General features: G+C 42.7%; 1 protein-coding gene and 1 long non-coding RNA gene across 2 annotated transcripts in view; one reads left to right on the forward strand and one right to left on the reverse strand.

Annotated features, from left to right (window-relative positions):
• The first annotated feature begins 206 nt into the window (after window positions 1-206).
• The window catches only part of LOC132378426 (endothelin-converting enzyme-like 1), a 122,361-nt gene continuing 106,031 nt past the window's right edge, over window positions 207-16,536 (forward strand). Inside the window, exon 1 of the mRNA XM_059945337.1 lies at window positions 207-1,272. Within this exon, the coding sequence (XP_059801320.1) occupies window positions 505-1,272 (768 nt within the window). The 5' untranslated portion in view covers window positions 207-504. The remainder of the gene's footprint in view (window positions 1,273-16,536) is intronic.
• LOC132378432 (uncharacterized) lies at window positions 1,152-15,844 on the reverse strand. Its single transcript, XR_009507035.1, has 3 exons — window positions 15,791-15,844; window positions 3,107-3,164; window positions 1,152-1,342 (listed from the first exon to the last, which is right to left on the reverse strand). It is a non-coding gene; the product is annotated as an uncharacterized LOC132378432 (long non-coding RNA).

Raw genomic sequence — 16,536 nt, forward strand, 5'->3', positions numbered from 1 at the left:
TTTTCTAAAATATTTTGCGCATACTTTAATCAAAAGCCTAATCAATCCTTTCAAACTGTAAGAATGTTTTCACTCCCTGTCAGTTTGCTTTCAAATCCTAGCTGTCTGTGCAGTCGGCACTGAACATCTAACGTGAAATATTTCGCTCGCAACTTAAACGTGTGCAGTTCATCCTGGTATTACATTTACACGCTCCTGTGCGGGCGGTGATGTTGTCTTCTTTCTCTCTCTGACGTGGAGTCGGGGAGAATGGGACGTTGGTTGAAATTAACGGGAGAGTGAACGACCGTCACTCAACGCGATCAGTACTTAACTGGGTCGCGCAGAGAGCTCTCGCAGGTACTCCTCGTCCAGCCCAGCTCTCAAAGCACCTGGGTTCATTCCAACAGTCTGGCGAACCTACGCTGCGGGTACAGCCACGGCGATGTGGTGTTAGGGCAATTCAGTCCTCTTATTTCCCGACCAGCTCGAACCAGACTTTATTGATGTAGTTTCTGTAAAACTATGGAGAAGACTTATTCTCTGACAGCTCATTACGACGAGTTTCAGGAAGTTAAGTACGTTAATAAATTTAGCTCGGGGACTCTGCACAATGGTTTAAACCTGCACCTCAGTTCTCGGAAGAATGACAAGAACGGCAAAAGTAGAAAGCGTGACTCAAGATGGAGCAGGCGGGAGATCTGTCTGCTTTCGGGTTTAGTTTTTGCCACCGGGCTCTGCATCATACTGGCGAGCATGCTGGTCCTCAAGTACATCGCGACCGGACAAGACAACATCTGTCGGGAGGACTGTGTCCGCAAGAAGTCCTTCACTAGAGCGGCCAGGCTGATTGCGAGCAATATCGACCCCACCATTGACCCCTGCAAAGACTTCTACACGTTCTCGTGCGGAGGCTGGCTAAGGAGACACGGAATTCCCGAGGATAAACTCAGCTACGGGACGGTCACCACCATTATCGAGCAGAACGAAGCAAAACTTCAACGGCTCCTACTGCAGCCGGTGAAAAGACATTACAGGAGGTCTGCCGAGAGGAAGGTCAAGCAGTTTTACAAGTCTTGCATCAATCTGAGGGAGATAGATCGGCTCGGAGCTCAACCTATGTTGGAGATTATTGAAGAATGCGGGGGCTGGGATGTCATTGGGACTTGGAACAGCGCGGAGTGGAATTTTGGCGAACTTTTGTATAAATCTCAAGGAGTGTACAGCACAGCGGCTTTCTTCTCTCTGAGCGTGAACGTGGATGATAAAAATTCTTCACGGAATGTGATCAGAGTAAGTCTTCTGAAGTTTGGATAAAGACGATGGAAAGCTTGTGTACTCTGTGCTGGCTGCTCTTCCCGCCCTATAGAATCAATACACATGACATATATTAGGTAATTAATTGCATGACACTCGCCCATATTTAACAACTGGCTTGCGATGGCTTAGCTTAATACATACACACATAGGATTCATGGTGTCTCGGCACCCGAATTATTGATGAATGTCTTTGTTGGGGCAGTAGCCCATCACTGTAGAGCGCGCGGGATAACTAGTTAAACAGACAATACGGAAAGCGCCTTGAACATTTCCATGAAGCATTTGATAGCAGTCTGTGAACAAAAGGCACTGAAACTGGTGAGCTCGAAATATGCTGACTTCATTGACCACTAAACTATCAATCCGAACTGTGGGAATTTGAGAAGTTACTTAGAGACCGACAAATCCCTTACAGACATGTAAGGGATATGTCTGTGATTCACGGTGCAGGAGACCTGCCTTGGGAGCGTCCATAGGTAGGGACAGTGACAACTGCCTTCCCCTCTCAGTGTCATTGCACGTGGATGGAATGCAATTGCTTTTTTGTGAACTAACAGTGTAGCAAAAAATAATTCTCCAACAAGATAGCATAAAACTTTGTGGAGTGAGCACATCGTTCTAAGTAAATCAAAAGATCGGGTTCATAATTTATACTCGGTTTCTTTTATCAGCAGTGCTATGTATGTCACAGACATGGGGTCCAACACAATCTCTGCTGAGGTATTTTGCAGTGAATTAAATTAACCTGTCCTTTACTGAATTAAATTTGTGACATACTGCTTTTGTGCAAAGCTTCAGAAGTTAAATCCTCAACTCCCTCAATTGTTACAGAAGCTGGACTTCTCCTTTGATTGACATTAAAATTACCATCCAACTGTGGCTAATCCTTGCTTCTCTTTGCTGAATGATTCCAACTCTTCGAAACACAAATTCTGTTGAGGAAATAGCCTTTCACTTGAACTCACCGAGGGTTCGGTCCTGCCTCCGGACCTGCTGTCAACCTTTCCTCAGTGGCCTTGTTGTTGAAGAACAACCATTCCTTTTATCACCTTTTATGACCATGATTTATCACAAATGTCTTGCCACTTGTCCTGGATGCTGTGTGACTCTGATCTATCTCTGTCCGGGATGTCCTCTAGAAACACCATTTTCATTCTACCACATTTTCATCTCCCTCCTACGGTTGACTTCAATCTCTTTCCCGCAGACTAATAAGTCTCCCTTTAGTTGAGCATCACCCAGAGAGAAAGTCTGAGGCAAGCTCAAACATATCATAATATTTTTCCCAACCATTACAACCTCCTCTCACTGTTACTTTTTTTATTCTTATCCCATAAAATTGTCTCATGTTGCCATTTATAGAAGGCAGACCTGTGAAAATAGTTTATAATGTCACTGTTAACTGTGTCTGTGGGATCACCTTGTTTAAAATGCATCTTCTCTACATTTTAATGCCGAGATAAAGGATACCAAAGACTGGAAAGTGAGTTAGTAGGAAAATAAGTTAGAAAAATAGAAGTGTGAGGTAAACTGAAAACCACATTGAAATTCATTTGCTATTAAATCCGTTGCATTCGCTAGCTGTAAGATATTTGTGTTGGAGCATCTGAATCAGCCACGTCTCGGGGTGAGGTATAATCAAGGATGGATTTTGAAAAGAAGAGTTTGAATCCCACCATAGAAATTACTAAGTTAAATGCAAGTAATCAAATACATTTTGGGGAAAAAGAACTATGATCAGGAATGGTAATGTGAAATTATCAGATTGCCATTTAATCCCACAGGGAAGCAAATTTACTACTCTCACCTGATTTGCTCTTCGTGTGTCTCCATACACACCAGTGTGTCTGGTCCTTAACCACCTTCTGAAATGGGTCAGAAAAGATGTTAATGATAGACAATCAGTTCAACTATTGCCATTGATCTCAGAAGTTATGAACAACTAAGATACCATCCAAGGACAAGGAAGAATATGAAGCCAAAGTCTTATATGCCTTTAGAAAATTTGTAGAAAAAACAGGAATAAAACTGTTCTAAGCAAATAAAAGCAAACTAAAACCTGAACAATTGGTATTTATTCAGCACTTTTCATAATTTCATACCACCCAAGAGAATTGGCAGTGAAAAGCTTTTGGAATATCCCAAGGCCATGAAAGGAGATGCATAAATACATGTACTTTCCTCTTAATGCTCACTGTGTGAGAAGCAGGAATAGCTCACTAAGCAAACCTTTAAATTTTTCAAACACTCTGCTCATCCTGCCAATGTTTCCACAACATATTCCCCACAAATCCTCCTCTACCCCCCTTACCATCTTTGTGTGCTCTCTTCCCTCTTCCAGAGTTTGGAGATACAAGGGATAGTGAGTGCTGGCAGGCACCTTTGCCCAATCTGCCATTGCAGCCAGGATCTCTTGGTTTTAATTCCACTTTTAATTCCCACACCGACATGTCTGACCATAGCCTCCTTCACTGCCAGGCTGCATCCAGGCTGCCTTGGTAGTCTCCAGACTGATTGCATGAACATCTATTTTTGTAACTTCAAGTAACCTTTGTCCCTGGCTTTTGATCTTTCCTGATTCCACCAGTCCTCATCATACCATCTCTTTTACCTCCCTTTCTGCTGATCACACACACAATCTTTCCTCTGGTTCCACTCCTCTTTTGCTTTATTCCATTGTCCACTGTTCTCTCATATCAGAATTAATCTTCTTTAGCCCTTTATCACTCCCATCTGCTAGCTTTTCACATCATTTCCACTCTCTTTTTTCTCTCACCGGCCTATTACCTCTCTCTCCCCATTTCATCTGGATCCACCAATCACTCACCAAATCTTGATTTACTCCTACACCCCCCCCCCACCCGCCCACATTTTTATGCTGGCTATCTCCCCTCTTTCTTTCCACTAATGAATAGTATCAACCTGAAACTTTGACTGTTCATTCTCGTCCATATGTTGTCTGACCTGTTGAATTCCTCCAGCATCTTGTGCGTGGTCATTCATATTTTGATGTGACTTTGAACTAACCTCTGTCTTATCATAACAAGCTGCTCACACTCAACACAGTTATAATTTGGGAAATGTGGAAATGCACATAAGCTCCCACAAATTGTGCTATAATGATAAACTGAGTGGTATTTTGAGGGATTTTGATTAGCAGACAAATGGGCACAGCTCTGGTCTTTGTCAAAGTAGTCTTGTGGAATCATTTATATTCATTCATGAGGAAAATTAATTTTACTGAATTTACTGATTCAGTATTATATTTACTGATTATAAATTTATGTATACAAATGTCAAGGGCAGGACGTGCCTTACAAACCCAATTGAATTCTTTGAGAATGTAACAAAACACATTAATGAAGATAGATCAGTGGATGTGGTGTATATGGATTTCAGCAAGGCATTTGATAAGGTTCCCCATGCAAGGCTCATTCAGAAAGTAAGGAGGCATGGGATCCAAGGAGACCTTGCTTTGTGAATCCAGAATTGGCTTGCCCACAGAAGGCAAAGTGTGGTTATAGATGGTTTGTATTTTGTATGGAGTCCGGTGACCAGTGGTGTTCCGCGGGATCTGTTCTGGGACCCCTCCTCTTTGTGATTTTTATAAATAACCTGGATGAAGAAGGAGAAGGCTGGGTTAGTTAGTTCTTGGGTTAAAAAGGCAATACAGGGAGAAAAGATGAGGTATGAAGGTAAACTAGCCAAGAATATAAAGGAGGATAGTAAAAGCTTCTCTTGGTATGTGAAGATGAAAAAATTAGTTAAGACCAAAGTTGGGCCCTTGAAGGCAGAAACAGGTGAATTTATTATGGGGAACAAGGAAATGGCAGATGAGTTGAACAGGTACTTTGGGTCTCTCTTCACTTGGGAAGACACAGACAATCTCCCAGATGTAATAATGGCCAGAGTACCTAGGGTAACGGAGGAAATGAAGGAAATTCACATTGGGCAGAAAATGGGTAGACTGATGGGACTGAAGTCTGATAAATCCCCAGGGCCTGATGGTCTGCATCCCAGGGTACTTAAGGAGGTGGCTCTAGAAATTTTGGACACATTGGTAATCATTTTCCAATGTTCTATAGATTCAGGAACAGTTCCTGAGGATTGGAGGGTAGCTAAAGTTAACCCACTTTTTAAGAAAGGAGGGAGAGAGAAAACAGGGAATTATAGACCAGTTAGCCTGACGTCAGTGGTGGGGAAGATGCTGGAGTCAATTATAAAAGATGAAATAGCGGCACATTTGGATAGCAGTAACAGGATCAGTCCGAATCAGCATGGATTTACAAAAGGGAAATCATGCTTGACTAATCTTCTGGAATTTTTTGAGGATGTGACTATGAAAATGGAAAAGGGAGAGCCGGTGGATGTAGTGTACCTAGACTTTCAGAAAGCCTTTGATAAGGTCCCACACAGGAGATTAGTGGGCAAAGTTAGAACACATGGTATTGGGGTAGGGTACTGACATGGATAGAAATTTGGTTGGCAAACAGTAAACAAAGAGTAGGAATTAACGGGTCCTATTCAGAATGGCAGGCAGTGACTAGTAGGGTACTGCAAGGCTCGGTGCTGGGACCGCAGCTATTTACAATATACATTAATGATTTAGATGAAGGGATTAAAAGTAACATTAGCAAATTTGCAGATGACACAAAGCTGGGTGGCAGTGTGAAATATGAGGAGGATGTTAGGAGAATGCAGGGTGACTTGGACAGGTTGGGTGAATGGGCAGATGCATGGCAGATGCAGTTTAATGCAGCTAAATGTGAGGTTATCCACTTTGGTGGCAAGAACAGGAAGGCAGATTACTATCTGAATGGCGTCAAGTTAGGAAAAGGGGAAGTACAACGAAATCTAGGTGTCCTTGTTCATCAGTCACTGAAAGTAAGCATGCAGGTACAGCAGGCAGTGAAGAAAGCTAAAGGCATTTTGGCCTTCATAACAAAGAGAGTTGAGTATAGGAGCAAAGAAGTCTTTCTGCAGTTGTAGAGGGCCCTGTTGAGACCACACCTGCAGTATTGTGTTCAGTTTTGGTCTCCAAATTTGAGGAAAGACATTCTTGCTATTGAGGGAGTGCAGCGTACATTCAAGAGGTTAATTCCCGGGATGGCAGGACTGTCATATGTTGAAAGATTGGAATGGCTGGGCTTGTATACACTGGAATTTAGAAGGATGACAGGGGATCTGATTGAAACATATAAGATTATTTAGGGATTGGACATGCTAGAGGCAGAAAACATGTTCCCGATGTTGGGGGAGTCCAGAACCAGGGGCCACAGTTTAAGAATAAGGTGTAGGTCATTTAGAATGGAGTCCAGGAAAAACTTTTTCACTCAGAGAGTTGTGGATCTATGGAATGCTCTGCCTCAGAAGACAGTGGAGGCCAATTCTCTGGATGCTTTCAAGAAAGAGTTAGATAGAGCTCTTAAAGATAGTGGAGTCAAGAGATATGGGGAGAGGGCAGGAACGGGGTACTGATTGTGGATGATCAGCCATGATCACAGTGAATGGTGGTGCTGGCTCGAAGGCCCAAATGGCCTACTCCTGCACCTACTGTCTATTGTTCGCTGATAACACAAAGGTTGGGGGTGTTATGGATAATCTGGAGGGGTGTCAGAAGTTACAGACGGACATCGATATGATGCAGAATTGGGTTGAAAAGTGGCAGATGGACTTCAACCCAGATAAGTGTGAAAAGGTTAATTTTGGAAGATCAAATTTGAAGGCAGAATATAGTATTAATGGCAAGACTCTTGGCGGTGTGGAGGATCAGAGAGATCTTGGGGTCTGTGTCAATGGGACACTCAAAACTGCTGCGCAGGTTGACAGTGTTATTAAGAAGGTATATGGTGTGTTGGCCTTCAGCAACTGTGGGATTGAGTTCAAGAGCCGTGACGTAATCTTACAGCTATATAAGACCTTGGTCAGAACCCACTTGGAGTACTGTGTTCAGTTCTGGTTACCTCACTATAGGAAGGATGTGGAATCTATAGAAAGAGTGCAGAGGAGATTTACAAGGATGTTGCCTGGATTGGAGAATGTGCCTTATGAGGATAGGTTGAGTGAACTTGGCCTTTTCTCCTTGGAGTAACAGAGGATGAGAGGTGACCTGATAGAGGTATATAAGATAATGAGAGCCATTGATCAAGTGGATAGCCAGAGGCTTTTTTCCCAGGGCTGAAATGGCTAACATAAAGGGGCATAGTTTTAAGGTACTTAGAACTAAGTTGGGTGGGGGGGGATGTTGGGGGTATGTTTTTCGCACGAAGAATGGTGCGTGTATGGAATACACAGCCAGTGAAGGTGGTAGAGGCAGATACAATAGGGTCTTTTAAGAGACTCTTAACTAAGTACATGTAGCTTAGAAAAATAGAGGGCTATGCAGTAGGGTAATTTTAGGCAGTTTCTAGAGTAGGTTACAAGGTCGGCACAACATTGTGGGCTGTAAGACCTGTAATGTGCTGTAGATTTCTATATTCTATGTTCTGTTTCTCAATGAATTAAATCTCTGATGCATGGACCAAGGAACCAATAGTCATGTTACTGGGCACCAATAATAATAAAAACTAATGAATTTCATCAGAAAACTGCTCCGGACACTGGTATTGCCTCCAAATAATGAAACCCTGGAAAACTTTTGCTCTCTTCAACTCTAATCAACACAATTGTTCTGGATATGAGAGCTGACAAAGTTATTGTCTTGCCACGATGAGCTGTATGACCCTGAACATAAAGGTTATCAGCTTTGCACTGTCAGTATTTCCCTTATGGCTGTGAAAGCTGTATCATGTACTACAAGCAGAGAGTAAACAATTGCTTCTTTCACTGTCTCAGCAAAATACATGCCTTCACTTGAGGTCAATGGACAACCAACAGCAAAATCCTTGAAAAACATGCAATATCCTTGAAAACCAGTCTACAATTGATACAATTCTAATGGCTGCATGGAGACTTTGCTGCTATGGAGATGTAGAGATTTATCAGCTGAAATTTGTGCTCTAAAGTTCAAAGTAAATTTGTTATCAAAATACATATATGTCACCGTAGACAAACCTGAGATTCATTTTCTTGCAGGCAAAGTCAATAAATCCATAATAGAATAACAATCATAATATAATGAATGAAAGACCACGCCAGCTGAGCATTTAACAGTGTGCAAAGACAACAAACTGTACAAATACAAAAAGAAAAATATAACAATAAATAAATAAGCAATGAATATTGAGAACATGAGATGGAGGGTCCTTGAAAGTGAGTCCATAGGTTGTGGAAACAGTTCAGTGATGGAGCAAATGAAGTTGAGCGAGGTTATCCCCTTTGTTTCAAGAGCCTGATGGTTGAGGGGTAATAACTGTTCCTGAACCTGACAGTGTGGGACCTGAGGCTCCTGTACCTTCTTCCTGATGGCAACAGTGAGATAGATAGATAGATAGATAGATAGATAGATAAATCAAATAAGAGCAAAATCAGCAAAAACAGAAATAAAGAAAAGGAGTGAGATAGTGTTCATGAGATCGTTGTCCATTCAGAAATCAGATGACAGACAGGAAAAGGCTCTTCCTGAATCATTGAGTGTGAGCCTTCAGCTTCTGTATGTCCTTACTGATGCTAACAATGAGAAGATAGCATGCCCTCGGTGGTGGGGTCCTTAATGATGTACATTGCCTTCCTGAGGCATACTCCTTGAAGAATTCTTGGATACTTAGGTAGAGCTAACTAATTTTACAACTTTCTGCAAATACTTTGATCCGATGCAATAGCAACAACACCCCAACCCCTCACTATACCAGACGGTGATGTACCCAATCAGAATGCCCTGCATGGTGCAACTGTAAAAGTTTTTCAATGTTTTAGGTGACAAACCAAATCTCCTCAAACTCGTGATGAAATATAGCTGCTATCTTGCCTCCTTTATGGCTGCATCAATATGCTGCGACCAGACTAGGCCCTCAGAGATATTGTCACACAGGAACTTGAAATTGCTCACTCTTTCCATTTCTAATCCCTCTATGAGGACTGGTGTGAGTTCCCTCATCTTAACCTTCCTGAAGTCCACAATCAGCTCTTTGGTCTTCCTGATTGAGTGCAAGGTTGTTGTGGTGACACCACTCAACTATCTGGAATATCTTGCTCTTGTACACCCTCTCATCACTATCTGAGATGCTGCCAACAATGGTTGTGTCATCAGCATGTTTATAGATGGTATTTGAGCTGTGCCAAGTCACACAGTCATGGGTGTAGGGAGGGTAGAGCAGTGCACTAAGCACACGCCCCTGAGTTGCACCAGTGTCAATCGTCAGCGAGGTGAAGATATTATTTCCAATCCGCACAGATTGTGGTCTTCCTGTTAGGAAGTTGAGGATCTGGTTGCAAATGGAGGAAAAATCTTCATGTGGTAGTGAAGTTAGAAGGAAAATGACAAAGTTATTATTTTAAATCTTCCTTGGCCAAGTTTTACAATCCAGTCTTAAATCTTCAACTTACATTTAACTCAAATTGATTCAGTTCCCTCTAATGTTGACCTATCTACATGACTTCTTATTCCCCTGGTCTTTCCTCAATATCCTGAAATTACTTTTTCTCAAATTGGAGTTCCCTCTAAGCTGCTCTGCAAGTTGCTAAGAAGTCATATGGTGTATTGACCTTCAGTAGTCAGGGGTCTGAATTTAGAATTTATTTAAATCTTTACATCCATCCCACAATGTGATGGAGTAAAAATCTGTGCGTTATGACTCTGACGCAATATGCAGACATGTGAGTTTAAAAGTCTAATAGTTTGTAGAAAGAAGCTGTCCCATAGCCTGTTGGTGTTGTGGTACCGTTTGCCAGACAGAAGCAGCTGAAACAGTTTATGGTTGGGGTGACTGGTGACCACAATGATCTTCTTGGCCTTCTTTCTGCACCTGCTGCTGTAAATGTCCTCAATGCAGGTAAGTTCTCGTCCACAGATGCGCTGGGCTGTCCGTACCACTCTATGCAGTGCCCAGCAATCAAGGTTGGTGCAGTTCCCATACCAGGCAGTGATACAGCCAGTCAGGATACTCTCAGTGGTAGAAGGTCTTGAGGATTTGAGGGCTCATGTCGAGCTTCTTCAGTTGTCTGAGGTGGAAGAGATGCTGTTGTGATTTTTTTTGCCACAAAGCCGGTGTGTACAGTCCAGGTGAGTTCGTTGGTGATGTGTATAACGAGGAGCTTGAAACTACTCAGCCTCTCAACTGCAGTCCCTTTGATGTTGATCGGGCCGAGCCTGTCTCTGTTCCTCCTCTAATCCACAATCAGCTCTTTGGTTTTTTGGACATTGAGGGAGAGGTTGTTATCCTGGCACCTCTGAGTCAGGGTGTCAACCTCTCCTTTGTAGGCTGTCTCATTACCGCTAGAAATGAGGCCGATCAAAGCCGTGTCATCTGCGAATTTGATCAGCAGATTGGAGCTGTGTGGGGCAGTACAGTCGTGGGTGTAAAGGGAGTAGAGGAGGGGACTCAGAACACAACCCTGGGGGGCACCTGTGTTGAGGGTCAGAAGGGCAGAGGTGAGGGAGCCCGTCCTTACCACCTGTTAGCAATCTGATAGGAAGTCTAGGATCCAGCTGCACAAAGTACACAAGCAATTCAGGAGCCATGAGGTAATACAAAACCTGATTAGATCACACTTGGAATATTGTGTTCAGTTCTGGTCACCTCGTTACAGGAAGGTTGAGAATTACAGAGGAGATTTACCATGATGTTGCCTAGACTAGAGGGCATATCTTATGAAGGTAGATTGAGCAAACTAGGCTTTTCTCTTTGGAGTGGAGGAGGATGAGGAGTGATGTGATAAATGTGTACAAGATGATCAAAGGCACAGAGAAAGTGGCTAGCCAGCTACTTTATCCCAGGGCAGAAATGGCTAATACAAGTGGGCATAACTTTAAGGTCAAGATGTACAAACAAGCTGGATGAACTCAGCAGGTCAGGCAGCATCCATTGAAACGAACAGTCAATGTTTCAGGCCGAGACCCTTCGTCAGGACTGAAGAAGGAGGGGGCAGGGGCCCTATAAAGAAGGTGGGGGGAGGGTGGAAGGTGCCAGGTGAAAAACCAATCAGAGGAAAGATCAAGGGGTGAGGGAAGGGAAGCAGGTAGGGGATAGGCTGGAGAGGTGAAGAAGGAATGAAAGAGGAAAGCACTATGGGTAGTAGAAGAAGGCAGAATCATGAGAGAGGTGATAGGCAGCTAGAAGAGGAGGCAGAATGAAGGTGGGATGGTGGAAGGGAGAAGGAGGAAATTACCGGAAGTTGGAGAATTTGATGTTCATACCAAGGGGCTGGAGACTACCGAGACGGTATATGAGGTGTTGCTCCTCCAACCTGAGTTTGGCCTCATCATGGCAGTACAGGAGGCCATGTATGGACATATCCGAATGGGAATGTGAAACAGAGTTGAAGTGGGTAGCAACTGGGAGATCCCGTCTGTTGTGGCGGATGGAGCGGAGGTGCTCGACGAAGCAGTCCCCCAATCTGCGTTGGGTCTCGCTGATGTAGAGGAGGCTGCACCGGGAGCACCGGATGCAATAGATTGCGCCAACAGACTCACAAGTGAAGTGTTGCCTCACCTGGAAGGACTGTTTGGGGCCCTGTTTCACATTCCCATTCGGATATGTCCATACATGGCCTCCTCTACTGCCATCATAAGGCCAAGCTCAGGTTGGAGGAGCAACACCTCATATACCGTCTGGGTAGTCTCCAGCCCCTTGGTATGAACATCGAATTCTCCAACTTCCGGTAATTCCCTCCCTCTCCCTTCCACCATCCCTTTTTCACTCTGCCTCCTCTTCTAGCTGCCTATCACCTCTCATGATTCTGTCTTATTTTACTACCCATAGTGCTTTCCCCTTTGATTCCTTCTGCACCTCTCCAGCCTATCCCCACCCTGCTTCCCTTCCCCCACTCCTTGATCTTTCCTCTGATTGGTTTTTCACCTGGCACCTTCCACCCTCCCCCCAACTTCTTTATAGGGCCCCTGCCCCCTCCTTCTTCAGTCCTGATGAAGGGTCTCGGCCTGAAACGTTGACTGCTCATTTCAACGGATGCTGCCTGACCTGCTGAGTTCCTCCAGCTTTGATGCACCATCAATAACTCACACTGAGACGTAAGGCGAGATATCGGCTTTTATTGACTGGAAGAAGGAACCAGGAGTGAGTGTCTATCATACTATGTCCTGGAGACTGAGGCCGAGCGTCAGGCCTCAGATCGCCTTTATACAGGGGCCTGTGGGAGGAGCCACAGGAGCAGTCAGCAGGGGGCGTGTCCAGACAGACACATAGTTCACCACAAGCTTGTTTGTACGTCTTGATTTGACCACAGTATCTGCAGTGTTTTGTGTATAACTTTAAGGTGATTGGAGGAAAGTATAGTGGTGGGGGATGGGGGTAAATTCTGTACACAGAGAGTGGTGGGTAGTGCAGCACCCTGCCAGGCGTGCTAGTGGAGCCAGCTACAGTAACGGGGTTTAAGAAACTTTTACATAGGTACAAGGGGTGAGAGGAAAATGGAGAGTCATGTAAAATGGGTTGATCTTAGAGCAGGTTAAATGGTTGGCACATCATGCGGTGAAAGACCTGTACTATGCTGAACGTTCTATGTTCAAATGCTTACCATTTCATTTTAGAAGGCTTTATTTTTACTCCCCTGAGAGCAGAGAATTAAAAATTATAATCAAACTTCATCTCCTTCTTTCCCATACAATGCTTTGGTCATTATTTTGAATGTGCATCCTTTGCCTTCCACTCGTGGGAACATTTAGCTGATCAAAGCCTGTCACAGATACACTCCTACAAATCTCCACTCAAATTTCTTTCTGCTAAAGAGGACAACCCCAGATTGTCCCATCTAATTTTGTAACCAAATCTTTTAACCACGGCACCTCTCTGCTCCTCTTTTGACATTCTTCTGAAAGCAACATGATCAGAATTGATTGCAATATCCAGTTGTGACCTGGTGTATTACAGTTTGATATACAGCTTTTGTACTTGGTGTCAATATTTATGGTCTATAATTCCATTGGCTTTACTAATGGTCTCTTAGTCTAGACCCTCCATTCTTGCACATCTTTTTGGAAGTGTACCACTTAGAAGTGTTCCATTCAACCATATAGCTCACCCCAGAGTCTCCACTGTATCTAGATTTATATGGCTTGGCTTAAGTTCGTTGCATGAGGATGCTAAATTTTGAGCACTGTAAACTAACTACTTAAATTTGCCAGTGTCATTTCATGGAACCTACTGATCCCATGCCATCAGCTTGCAGTCATTGTACATCTGCGCGGTTTGACATCACCAAGACAATTTCAGATCCTTGAGCTTTGTTTCTTTCAATGGTCCAGTCTCTAATGACTGTAGCTTGCTCCTCCTCCCAAATAATCAAACCATTCTGCTGTCAGGCAGAGGATCATCATGTTGATCCAGCAGTGAATGAAACATCACACCAGTCTCATGTACTTCATGGTGGGTTGGGAGTAGCTCATTCACCATTTACCTCAGCTGATGGGCAGCTCTTGAAAAAAATACAGATGTGAGGAGAGTTAAAGCAAGAAATCAAGTCTTTCGGGCTATTCTCTTAGCTTCACTCATTCTATTCCTGCAGTGTCTGCAAAGTAACTCTTACAGCAGTTTATCCACCATGGAGTACAGAGCAGGGAAAGTTCCTGGTTCATTTCAGTGGTTTCTAAAGTAAAATTCCTCTCCTACCCTTTAGATCTGCACTTACTAATGATCTACTGGAGCAAGGTTTTGATGTTCGTTATTTATATCAGGGGCACTCAATATCAGTAAGACTAAAGAGCTGACTGTGGACTTCAGGAAGGGTAAAATGAGGGAACACAAAACCAATCCTTATAGAGGGATCAGAACAGAGAGAGTGAGCAGTTTCAAGTTCCTGTGTGTCTGAGGGTCTAACCTGGTCCCAACCTATTGCTGCAGCTATAAAGAAGGCAAGACAGTGGCTATATTTCATCAGGAATTATTTGACTTGTCACCTAAAATAATCAAAAACTTCTCCAGATGTACTGTGGAGAGCATTCTGACTGGCTGCATCACCTTCTGGTTTGGCGGAGGGTGCTACTGCACAGGATTGAAGTAAGCTGCAGGGAGTTATACAATTAGTTAGCTCCATCATAGACACTAGCCTCCGTGGTATCCAACACCTCCTCAAGGAGCGGTGTTCAGAAAAGCAGCGTCCATTATTAAGGACCCCTATCACCCAGGGCACGCCCATTTCACACTGTTACCATCAGGAAGGAAGCACAGAAGCCTGAAGGCACACACTCAGCGATTCAGGAACAGCTTCTTCCTCTCTGCCATCTGATTTCTAAATGGACATTGAACCCATGAACACTATTTCACTACTTTCTTAAAAATTCAGGTTTTGCTCTACGTATCTTAATGTAACTATTTAATATAATATATATACCTACTGTAATCCAGTTTCTTTCCCTATATTTATCAGGTATTGCATTGTACTACTGCCGCAAGGTTAACATTTTTCACAGCGTATGCCGGTGATATTAAACCTGATTCTGATATTTAGTGACTCTCAGCACAACTGTCAACTCTCGAAAGGTCAGATTTGAAGGCAGAATGTAGAGTTAAGGCAGGATTCTTAGCAGTGTGGAGGAACAGACAGCCTATTGGGATCCACATCCATAGATCCCTGAAAGGTACACCTCAAGATGAAAGGGTGGTTGATAGGTTAAAAGGTTGGTACAACATCATGGGCCGAAGGGCCTGTACTGTGCTGCATGTTGTGTGTTCTAATTGTAAACTTGCTGGATCTTCATTTTTAAAAATGACTTAAATGATTGGAGCAAAATTTCCGTGATGGTAATGGGGGATGGGGGAATGGATTACAGTATAACAGGCAAGTACATATTCTGATGCATAAAGCTTTTTAGTAAATAAACTGAGAAACGTTTAAAGACACTGGAGACTTGTGAACAAACATAAGGCTAATTAACACTGGTTTGGATATTGGAGAGGATAGTGAGGTATAATTGCATTAATAATAGAATTGAATACTAGAAATTAAATTCCATTTGTAAAGCAATTGATGTGGTATGCTTGGATTCCAGCCCATTCTCTATTAAGTCTCTTAAGACTGATCAAGGTTAAAAATCATTGTAATCACCTTGTGTGGTTAATCAAACAAAATCAAAAGGCATAATTCCCTTCACTTTATATAAGGAAATTTTAATTGGTTCTTGTCTGACAACAACACTAATAGAAGACAAATTGTTAATAAATCCCTGCACTTGTTTGCTTCACAAACGTGATGAAAATCCCTGTGTGCTTAAAACAAGATATGGTTCATGTGAATGCCTGTCTGAAGTGGTTTGAAATGTCAATTTGACCGTCCCTGAAAAACAGTAGCACACCAGTTGGTCTGTGTTGTTTCTCCTCATTGTTTCTGCCTAAGTGCATCTCTTCACAATTTTCTGTATTAAATTTCATCAGCCACTTACCTACCCACTCTGCCAGCCAATCTGTGTCACTTTGCAGTCAATTATCATCTCCTCACTGTTTGCTCACTCACTCTTCTGCACTCCGAAACCTGAGAAAATAATCAGTGCTGTAAGAAGGGTGGTTTGTCTTTTGACTGAAAGGTTAAACCCAGATGCTATCTTCCTACTCTGGCAAATGTACCATAGCACCATTTAATAAAAAGATGATCTGTTAGTCAATAATTACCTTTTAATCAACATATTTTTCACCAGAAGTAAATTACCTGATGATTCCTCACATGGTGTTTAAGGGACACAGTCTGTAATTAGCTGGTGCATTTGACATAAAACAACTGGGAGAATTATTTAAAAAAACTGTAATCAATTGAGTGTAGGTGGTTTAGGCTTTTTAAAGGATATGGCGACTACTTTATGAATGTAATTATCTCTGATCATCTGTATCTTTAACATTATATACACATATAATATATAAATTTACTGGGCTCTATTTTAAATATTTTGACTAAGGCAATAAGTCACAATAGCAGGATTAGGCCATTCAGCCCATCAAGTCTGCCCTGCCATTCCATCATAGCTGATTTATTATCCCTCTCAACCCCATTCTTAAATCTTTTCTCTATAACCTTTGACACTCTTACAAATCAAGAACCTGTCAACCTCCGCTTTAAATATACCCACTTTAAATATATTTGTCAAATTTCAGGGTTTGTTATGATATTTTCATGAGAGTTTGGGGAAATTATCCA

Source organism: Hypanus sabinus, chromosome 2 (assembly GCF_030144855.1).
Source record: "Hypanus sabinus isolate sHypSab1 chromosome 2, sHypSab1.hap1, whole genome shotgun sequence".
Taxonomy (NCBI): Eukaryota; Metazoa; Chordata; class Chondrichthyes; order Myliobatiformes; family Dasyatidae; genus Hypanus; species Hypanus sabinus.